Raw genomic sequence first — 10947 nt, 5'->3', positions numbered from 1 at the left:
CTCTCATACTATAATTTCTCCACTTGACTCCACTATTGTGATATCTTTTCACCTCCCGATTAACTTTTTAAGAATAGTTTGTGGTAGCCTTAATACAATATACAGTGTGAAAAAAATAATTAACCTTGAATTAGATGATGACTATGGACATGCTATCAAAAATAAAGAGTCTAATGCTTATGTTGATACAAATAAATCAAGACTAGACTATTTGAAAAACCCAAGATCCTTCTATTTCACAGCAACATAAAACTTCATTACAAAATAGGATAAAATAAACCAAAATAAAATTGAGTAAAACTAAATACAATAGGACATGAAAGACAAACTGAGCAAACGGAAATAGAACAAAATTTTACCAATTTTCTACTCAACTACTTGCATAAAAAAGTACTAAATCAAGTAGCATCCTTCCAAAAACTTTTAAATAAATCTCTCAAGTTTTCATTTTTATCTAATTTTAGATCTTATTTATATTTAGAAAAAAAATCAATTAAATAAGTTGTAGTCTCAACTAAATTTGACATCTTTATTGGATATAATACTAAGATCAAGGCTTTCTGGATATAGATATTAGAGGTTCACAAACTAATCATATTTTGTAAGATTTGATTTAATAAAAATAACATATTATTCCATATACAATTGATAAAGTAACAAGCTTTGTCTAATATCTCACTTTTAGTGGCAACAAATTAGTTACTCAACTTTGACACAAAAAATCAGCTCCAATCAAGCCATAATCCAAAAACTCTACTTATATGCTCAATTTTCAAAAGACCCGATTCAAATATAGCTCTAGTTGTTAAAAATCCTAATGGTGGTCTTGACCTCTATATCACATCTACCATTAGCAAATCTTCTTTGTAAGTAAAAGTCAATCCTTTGGCATTGAAATTGGTGATAGAATGCAATCTTTTATTCAAAATTCTTTTAATTTTTTTGATGTATAGTCTCATTGTGACAAAAAGATTTCTACCAATCTTTGGATAAATTTTACTATTAAGTAGAAGTTAATTTTTTTTAAATTACTTATTTCAAATTAATTTAGTAACTTAAATGTATGATTTTTTAAATATAATAAGATCATATTTATTCTTAAGATCAAATTTTTTTTAGATACTCTAAAAAAATCTTAAAGTTGCTTTGATTCATAAAACTTGACTTATACGGCTAGTAGACTTTGTTTAATTAAAATTAATATGATGTACATGAAGCATTCAAGTTTGTCTTCTTCACTTTTTGAATCTTTGGAGTCTTTCTTTCTCTTTGAGAAGGCATTAAGTGGAGAAGATGGTAGAAATAGGATGTTCTAAATTAGGTTTCTTTATAAACTTCAAGGTCAATAAAAGAGATATCAATAAATGACCAATTTAATAGGAGATTAAGTCACACATATTCTCTAATGAATTTTTCTATGAATCATCTCCTTTATTATTTTATATACTTTTTTGCAATAAGTTTCTATAGATGCAAGCTTATTCCATAAAAATGGCAACTTAAAATTAACTTTCTATAACTATGTGAAGTGATCCTTATTGGTTCTTGCTGATTTATTCAATTATGTAACCTGCATTTTTAATTCATCAAAAACTTTACTTTTGAAAGTGTCATTGATATAATGAGTATTGTTAGAAAATTTATTTATAAAATAAAAATAGTTGCTAAATTTTACCATGTAGAAAAAAATATCAACTTTAAATTGAGGCATTTTTATTATGCATTTAAATTTTATTTTTATCTTATAACATAGAGTACACACTTGTTTTGGAATTCATTGCTTATTTTTTTGTTGTGTGTGTGTGTATGTATGTATGTATGTACATATATATATATATATATATATAATCTTATTATTTAATGTTCTATTTATGTTTATATTACTACATATGAATGAATTGATTTTCAAAACAACAACTGTAACAACTAAAAGTTCAAGAAATTGAAGTTTTTTTCATTAGAAATGTACAAGTTGCTTTAAACTTCACTAAAATATTCCATTTTTTATAATTCAAAAACTGAAATTTTCAGAAATTATCAATGTACATGCAACTTGATTATATCAACTATAACTTTTTATTTATGTTTTTCCATGATTTTTTAAGATATGATAATAATAACAATAATCATTTCAAATTATTGCTTCTATTTAATCAATTATGAGAACATGTAAATAAAGTTCATTGGATTTGATTCACTGAAACTTCTATGTCTTAAAATTTTCACAATCTAAATAAAATAAAAATAAAAATTACATATTACACTTACACATCTGTATTTTGAGCACGTTCAGATTCAATAAATTATTTTACTACTACAATCTACAGATACACTAAAATGAATTCCAGAATGTACCGATATATGTAGGTATATATGTACATCAAAGATTTGATTTTTTTTTTAAATTCACTTTGAAAATCTTTAAAACACTAAAATGTTGAATCACCCAAATAAAGCTGTCTAAGTCATAAATGTTTATCAGTTGTACTTCCACAAAAATCTGTCATATATTTACCTACCCAAAAAATAATAATACTAAATCGATATATATATATATATATATATATAAGTGTGTGTGTGTTAAAAACATCAGCACAATCTTCAAAGAACCAAACCACCTAATTCAACCATAAAATAAACAAGAATAACAGTAAAAGTGAGTCCTTGTGTGTACATATGTATATGTATATTTACAGACATATACACACACATATTAGCATCTACTAATAAATATCCTGCTCATATCAAAACTGGTGAAATGTGTGTGTGTATACATACAGACATCCACACCAATAGGTGATTGTCTTCTTATGAAATATCATTGCATGGTATCTTCTACCAACCTCTATGTTATCAAAGCAACTGAAATTAATGAAGAACCTCCTTCTCCTCAAAGTGACCAATTGATTAAATATAGTAACCAAAAATGCATGGCCCAAATGGTCTGCTAAACAGTTTGACTTGTAACCCAGTCCTTCCTTGTAAGAAACAATCCCATAACATTGCAACACAACTAGTCAATGCTATGACATGGTAACATTACTAGTCAGACCCTTAAATCCATGTTGATATAATTCCCTCAAAAGATGCACCGCCATCAATGCCCTTTCTCACACTTTCTCCCTCCCTCTATCTTCCTTTCCTTTGACCTTTTGGCATTTTTCTTTTTTGAAAATCCCTTTCATGCAAGTTAAATTGTTTGATTGGTTGGTGACGTGGAGTTGGAATTTAGCCAATCCGTAGAACCTTCCTTAGAGTAGAGGTCCTCCTTTTCAGCATCGATTTTAATTCATTGGTTTGTCTGTTTGCTTATTTTAGTTTCTACATTTACCATAACTTTACTCTCCTAACACCCTGTTAACTTGTTCACCAACAGAGGAAAACAAAAGAATTTTTCTAATTAAATTTAAACATATGAAGATTTGAAATCTTGATTGAAGAACAACTATCATTTCTTTTCTATCCTTGTTTACACCAAAAGACAACACAATCAAGCATCTCATTTACACAATCCTTCTTATTCATTCAAGCATTGAGGATAATTGTTTAATTGGTGGACCACAATCCAACCAATTGCATCAAATGGTTGTGTTGTTAGCTTTTTTGGTTATGAATAATCATAAACATATATATATATATATATATATATGCATACATACCTGTTTACACAGATACATACAATTATTTGAAGAAACAAACTTTGTAGAAAAAATCTTTCAATTGAATAATATTTTCTTATGTTATTTAAACTTGAGTTTAAAATGGTTGATAATTTGTTAATATGTAGAATATATTGAATATAAGCTTAACAAAATCAAAATGCATGAACAAAGTGATATTACAAAATTTGATTCAAATTTTAAAATTACCAATTTTAGCACAAATATTATCGTACATGCTATTTTAAGTCAATTTATTGAATTAACTTATTTTTTGTTTCTAATAGTATAGAAATTATCAAACATGATCTACAACAAAAAAATTATGCATATTATTTTTTGAACCAAAATCGAGTAATGTTAAGTTTGAGTTACAATATAAAAATTCATATGATTTGTAATTTCTCAAAGGCGTATCCACATGCCCTTCGATGTGGGACATAGTTCTAGTTCTTCTACGTTAAATAATATGAACACTCAATTTTCACTAATAAAGGACATGGAAGACATTAGTATGTATCACTTTTAATTTAAAGTAAAGAAAAGTAAAATTTTGTTTTCTCTCCTGGTAAAGAAATGGTATTGTTTGGTGTGCAATCTCATAGACAGCATTGAATGGTACCATTTCATAACTTTTATTTCAATATAAAACACCGCCGTGCTCGTCGTCACGCAAGTAAGACGGGTCGGACGAACGGAGGGAGGGAGAGGGAGCGGCGGCATTCATGCGGCAAGGATTCGAGGCTCATAAGATGACGGTGGACTTGGTCGCGAAGATGTGTGATGAGCATGCGCAACGCCACACCAGGAGGAATGTTCGTCAGTGTTTCTGAGGCACCCATGATGCATGTTTAGCCAAAAGCCATGGACAGTAGAACTCGCTGCGATGAAACCACCGATCTGGAATCATCCATCTCGACACCCCTGCAGTTGGATTGCAGACGCGATTTTCTCACGGCTGCTGCGGAGAGACAACGACAGTGCCCCACGCAAATAATTCACTGCTGATGCTTCTGCTGCTTCAGCTGCATGTCCAATCTCCCAAACTGCTCAGGCGGATTGGCGCCACCCATGCAGCGTCGCGGAGCTCGAGGACAGTGGTTATCGGCCCAGCCACCGGCATCGCGCCGAGACGCACCTAAAAATACCCCTCTATTGACTTCCATCGCGACAGTCTAGAGCTGCAGCAATGGCATTTTTCTCCCTTCCTTCTATCTGCCACAGCTAGATGCTCCAGGGTGCTGCTAGTGGGTGGTGCTTGTTGGCATATAGATGCGGGCTTTGCGGTCACCGGCCAATTAGTGTTTCATAACTTTCCGTTGTATCTTTCTGTGTGTAAATATCCTTTCTCGTTTCGCACGGACCAGTGGAGGAGGGCCGGAGAGAATCGGTTCCACTCTCACTCACCCATGGATGAAGATAACCTTTGGACACTGCAAGGCTAGTGGAGGTAAATTCATTCTGTTGCTGGAGGATATGCCGGTAAAATGCACTTTTGTGGACGCCAAATAGGTCTAGCAGATGTCAGTACATACACATATGTGCTCAGAATTATGCGGGAGATTTTCCTCGTCCATCCACCACTAGCTGGTATTATTTGTGAGTGAGCGCGGGTTTAATTAGCTCGGACCATCGAGGAGATAGCACGACTTTCCTTTTCGGTTTCGAGTCCGTGAAAGAAATGACATCGACATCTGAATGCCTTACCATCGAATGCCTTACCATCGAATGCCACCGACACTGATTTTATTCGTACTGACTTCGAGGCTCGAAGAGTACGAACCCCACAGCAGTAGCTCTCACCACAGTACTGCTTGCGGTGCTCCTGATTACTGCAAGTCATGCAGTGAACGAGTGCAGTGCAATGTTTTCGAATTAGATCGCTCGCTTAGTTCTTTGCTCACGGATGAAGTCATCAGCTGTCGAAGCTTAGCGGTTCGAATCAGTCTAACGAATACAGAGTTTGATCAGGTGCATTCGAAAGAAGATTAGTGATCACATCGAAGACTATTGAGCCGTCGAGTAGAAGATTTCATTACTGGTTGTCAGAACGTTACTACGTACCTGCGAGTGAAATTTCATTGAATATTTTCTTGGATCCGGACTGAGTGCAATGCAAAGGTTTTGTTACTGCCCCTGTCTGTGTACATTTTAGTAAGTGTGCGAATCGTTTACATGTAGCGCATTTCACGCGTATGATTCTCAAAGAGTGATTGGGTGACTGATGGGAGAAAATAGGGGGATCACTGGCAGTGGCAAGCACCGCACTGTTAAGGAAGCAACTCGCGTTCATGATAAACGCATTTGTAGGGTCAAGCATGCTGGAGTTCCTCCAGACACTGGTGACTTGAACGGTGATGATGGAGAGCTTCCTCTCTATCCTGTCTCCTCCAATCGTCACCGACTCGGTGCAAAGTCCGAATCTCACACTGCCTCAAACCCACAACCCAGTAGCAAAGTCGGTCATAGTATGAGCGATTTCAACGGAGAGGTGAGTATCAGGGTCGGAGAGACTGCAGGCTGGCCACTGGGTAGGCAGGAAATTGCAGCCTGGGCGAGCAGCTTCCTCTTTCCGTTGGACTCACAATGTAGCGACAGCTTGCAGACAATGCTGCAGAGGGATGCACATAGCTGCAGAGAAACCAATACAAAGAAGATTGATAAATGTAGGATCTTGGCGGAGAATCCAGGTGGAAGCCCTCCGTCCGAACGAAACGGAACAGTGGAATCTTTTGGAGTCCAATCTGGGCATCTAAAGTCACCAAGACAGCTGAAGAAACTTCTGGACTCAACCGAATCTGTCGCGTTGCTAAGTGCACCTGCTAATGATGAACAAGGATGTGATGCGCAATTAGGAGATCGTCTGAATAAGTTGCAGGTTGAAGCTTGCAAAAAAATCGTTTTGCGTGTCGCACCTTCATCAGGAAGAGGTGAGATTCTTAGAAGGTTGAAGGATTTGAAGGCTCATCCGTCTAGCCCAAGACTGGTGGAAGAGAGCGCTGGAAAATACCACAAAGAGAACACTAGAAAGGCCGCTGGGAAAGATGACCAAAGGCTTAAGACAAGTCAACCAACATCGTCCAACGGCATTATCAAGAGCAGCCCCACCTCAGTGAATAAGAAGCACCCGATTCCAAGCCAATTCCAATCCAAGGCTGAAGAGAACGCGCTCGGTGAGCTAGAGATTACGTTTAACCTTGGAGAAAAGAGGCTACAGGGGAATTCTTCATCTGATCATCGAGGTAGTCCTCGTAGATGTGCAGAGTTCTCACTAGAAAACCTGTCCACTCCGACGTCAAGGTTAAATAATGGTTCCATACAAGAGCAGGTGGTTGCCGTTCGTAAGCATGCGCAGAGGCCCAAGGCGACCAATGTCAGCAATTCGTCTCCTGACCACACCCCATCTGTGCTGGCTGCGGTTCCATTCAAGTGGGAGGAGGAGCCAGGTATACCCAAGACCATAGCCGACGCTGCAGATCGTATGCTAGCTCGAAGGGTTTCACGAGAAAGCATTGAGGTGAGTAATTTTGCAGAAGCTCAATCAGGTTCGCACAAGTCCGAAGAAAAACCTTCCACGGAAGTGACGGAGGATGGCATTCCCCGAAGAGGAACTGCCCACATACGAAGTTCATCGACACAAAGCTCCCCGGGTACTGGAAAACTTGACGCAGGGCGGACTGGCAGCCATAGGTACTACGGCGAAGCATATTTGAGAGGGAATTTAAGAAATGCTGGTTTTGAACGGTCAAGCAGAAGGTATAGTATACATGGAGGAGACACCTACATTGACTTCGACGGATCTGCAGCGGCAAGATTCTTGGTGAAGGCGTTTGAATCACCCTGGAGCACACCAAGTATGCATAACGGTTCGCCGGCATTTTCTGTGCCTTTCGAGTGGGAGGATGCTCCAGGGAAAGCCAAAGTGGAGATAGTAGCACGAAGTCCTAATTTGCTACAACTACCTCCTCGGCTTGCTGTTTCGTCGTATTGTAGTGCCGAGAGCTTTAGTCGCGAGCTTCGAGCTTCCCACCCCTTCGCAGGTTTCTTCGCTCCCTGCATACAAACCTCTTCGCCAGCACATCGGAAACGAGGTGAGCGAACATTGTTGAAGCATGCTTCTAGTAAAAAGCTTCCTCCAAGAGCCCCTGGTTCAGCGGAGCGTCGAAAACGACATGGTCTTGTGGGTCGCTGCAGCTCGACTCCTCGCGAAGGATGCCAGATCAAAATGTCTAAATCATGTAGTCAACAGTCTTTCAAGGAGAAAACTTCAAGCTTTAGCAGCTCCGATATGTCACTGATTGATCCACTACCGTCAACAAATTCAACGACTTTGAATCGCAGAAATTTGTTCAGTTCAGAGGATAAATACTCTGCTTCGTGCATACAGAACAGCCATCTCAATGCGCCCTCGTCCCCCACAAGCATCTTGTGTGGTCCTGACGAGAGCAGTGCCCAGACTTCAGCGTCTAACATTATGTTTTCAAGCCGAGACTTCGAAGATTTTGGAAACTGTTCTAGACAATCGGTGTCCAAATCTAGCGCCAGCGCTTCATACGGATCTATTCAAGAGGATCTCTCTGAATATTCGAGCCCTATGAACAGCATGACTCATCATCCTGATCCTCAGGTTTCCGATGAGCCTCCACTTACATTGATTCCGGCCTTAGCTCCAACTGCGGTGGATATCTCTGCAAGAGAACATGATGGTCATAGGTCGAAAGGAGCTTCTAATGACGTTGGTTCTCTCCTCAAGCTCTCTAAAACTGGCAAATATACTTCTAAATTTAGAAGTTCTCAGCTGAAAGGCACAGCACACTGCCCAGAGGCCACTCTCGTCAACTACTTTCAATCTTTAGAGCTCAATGAGGCTTCGGCACAGATAAGAAGGAAGGCATCAACCTCAGCATTGGTTGAAGAAACTGGTCTTCTTGACAAGCAGGGAGGTTCAACTTCGAGTGGTTATGTGAGTAGCGAAGGTGAGGCAATTGTTCTTAAGAACTCACCAACGATGCAGTCCGTGGGAAAGGAAGAACCTGCAAATCTCGTGGTGCAGCGGCGGAAAGGTTCAGGAACTCCAAGGAAAGCTCTCACTAAGAGTGCCCCTCCCAAACTACCCCGACGCGTCCGTTTCACGGTCAGTGTTTGTGGGTCTCGGTTCAAGGAATTGTCCCTCTGTTGAATGAGTTTCTTTGAAGGTTAAGGATTTAAAGCTTGGTTACATGTGTGGATATGAGATTCCGATGCGTCTTCTTCATCGATAAATAGCTCCTTTGTGTGTCGTTTCGTATAATGTCATGCTAACAAGCATTATCTTGGCTATGTGAAAATTTCGAGCAGCTGTCAGTCTCCAAAATTTTCAGGCGCGCTCTTTGCAGACAACTGCGTCACCAGCCGATCGAACCTGCTAGGCTTATACTTCGTGAAAAACAATCACCTACACCTTTTGATTTCAAATCGGCCCACGTCTAATGTACAAAATCTCATTTTCTCCAGACACTCATGTCTTTCTGAAATTAGAATTTCTATGTACCCATCGGTAGAAGCTCAATTTGCACGACCATCTGATTCATGGATCTAATTTAACAACGATTTCTTTGCAGCTGAAATGCTTCTGAATGCTAAGATTTATTCAAAAGAGGTGATGAAGCGACATTGTGGAACCAGCTCTTGGATACTAAGCCTCTTAGACGAGTCTTTTCCCCGCAAGCTTGTGTGCACACGAATCAACAGACGAGAACTTGTTTAGTACTCTGTAAATGTGAATAGTGTTTCACCCCCCAGTACTCCGTAAGCATGGGACATGCTAGTCGGGAATCATGGAGGATCGTTTCAAGCATATCAACACGGATCAGTATATTGAACTCATGACACCACTGATAGGAAAAATCCCTTCTCAATCACCGCTATTCTTTTACGGCGACGAAACTAAAGAAAAAGTGTTCGTGAAGCCAAGAATTACGGTCCTTGTGCTACTAGACAATCTTTTTAATATTTTTCTTTTTAATTCTTATCGATCTTTAGATCTTTTATAATATGTCATTTTCTATAAGACAATGACTTAGTGTATACAAATGCACATCAGATGACACAAAAGTCATTTTGTGTAAAATCAAATGACACAAAAGTCATTTTGTGAAAAATCAAATGACACAAAAGTCATTTTGTGTAAAATCAAATGACACAAAAGTCATTTTGGTTCATGGACCTACCTTACTCCACTGTGAGAGTATAGCAACCTTAAAAACCTTCACAGTGACAATTGTAAAGAGAATGCCCTAATGGATACAAATGCATTAAAATAACCATTCATTTATTTATTCTTTAAAAAAAAATCATCTATTGCAACAATGACAAAAATTATGCAGTCAAGATCAAATGACAAAGAATTTATTTTATCAAGTGCATGGTGTATTGCATTTGTAATCTTCATAAAAATTGAATAGTTTTTACGCTTGTCAATGAGAAGAAAGTGAATAATGTCTTAATGTGCATGGTTAATTTATTCATCTCAGCCACCTATTATTTTTGTTTTATCCACTTAAATCAAGCCAATACACTTTTAATCATATACAAATAATGTTCTTTCATATACATCCAACATCAATAGTAGGAAAAGTGTCAACTTCTTACATATTTCCAAATTGATAATTTGCTAGCTATTTTTTTATATAAATTCATTATCCAATATTTTTCCAACAACTTAATGGTCACAATTGTAAGATATATTTATGATAGCTATGTCAACTTCATATTGTATGTTACAAAATAATCTAAGCATAATTTTAGATATATATATAATCTAAATAATGTATATTTAAAATACATACTTATTGTTAAATGAATTAGACTTATTGTTATAAAGATATGAAGGTAATTGATAATCAAATGGCCAAATCAAACTAGTCCATTAATAAAGTTGAACAAGGACAAAAAAAAGTGGGATGTATTTAATACTTTGGATCTGGATTACCAACTTTTGTATGTCAAAGCATAAGAGAGTAGGATAAACTTCAAAAAAATCATCCACTATAGCAAAAACAAAAAAATTGAGATAAAAATCAATTAACTTGAAATAAGTCATTTTAGGAAGTGCATGGTGTTTTGGATTTACTATCCAACTAAATACTTGCCAATTTTTGTATCCAACATAATTTCACACTTCTAAACGACAAGACTGTAAATAGTGTTGCAATAGATATAATTATTCTATCCTTCTATGCAACATATCATTTATACTCAATTGATTTATATTAAGCCTCTACACATTTTATCATATAAAAATAATATT

The 10947-nt window shown here is 37.1% G+C and overlaps 1 protein-coding gene across 1 annotated transcript; it reads left to right on the top strand.

The window, feature by feature from the left end:
• The first annotated feature begins 4280 nt into the window (after positions 1-4280).
• On the top strand, positions 4281-9693 carry LOC112293957 (uncharacterized). Its single transcript, XM_024543989.3, has 3 exons — positions 4281-8793; positions 8997-9129; positions 9260-9693. Exons 1-2 carry the CDS (start codon positions 5884-5886, stop codon positions 9126-9128), a joined length of 3042 nt encoding a protein of 1013 aa, XP_024399757.1. The 5' UTR covers positions 4281-5883; the 3' UTR covers position 9129; positions 9260-9693.
• Positions 9694-10947: the final 1254 nt, after the last annotated feature.

The sequence above is a fragment of the Physcomitrium patens genome, chromosome 16 (assembly GCF_059467195.1).
Source record: "Physcomitrium patens ecotype Gransden chromosome 16, ASM5946719v1, whole genome shotgun sequence".
NCBI classification, from domain to species: domain Eukaryota; kingdom Viridiplantae; phylum Streptophyta; class Bryopsida; order Funariales; family Funariaceae; genus Physcomitrium; species Physcomitrium patens.
Note: the sequence above shows the minus strand (reverse complement) of the source record. Positions and strands in the feature narration are given on the sequence as shown.

Excerpts from the sequence above, each read along its gene's own strand:
- LOC112293957 (XM_024543989.3), top strand. The coding sequence starts at position 5,884 with ATGGGAGAAAATAGGGGGATCACTGGCAGTGGCAAGCACCGCACTGTT. Across the intron at positions 8,794-8,996 it reads CCCGACGCGTCCGTTTCACG|CTGTCAGTCTCCAAAATTTT; the intron begins GTCAGTGTTTGT and ends AATTTCGAGCAG.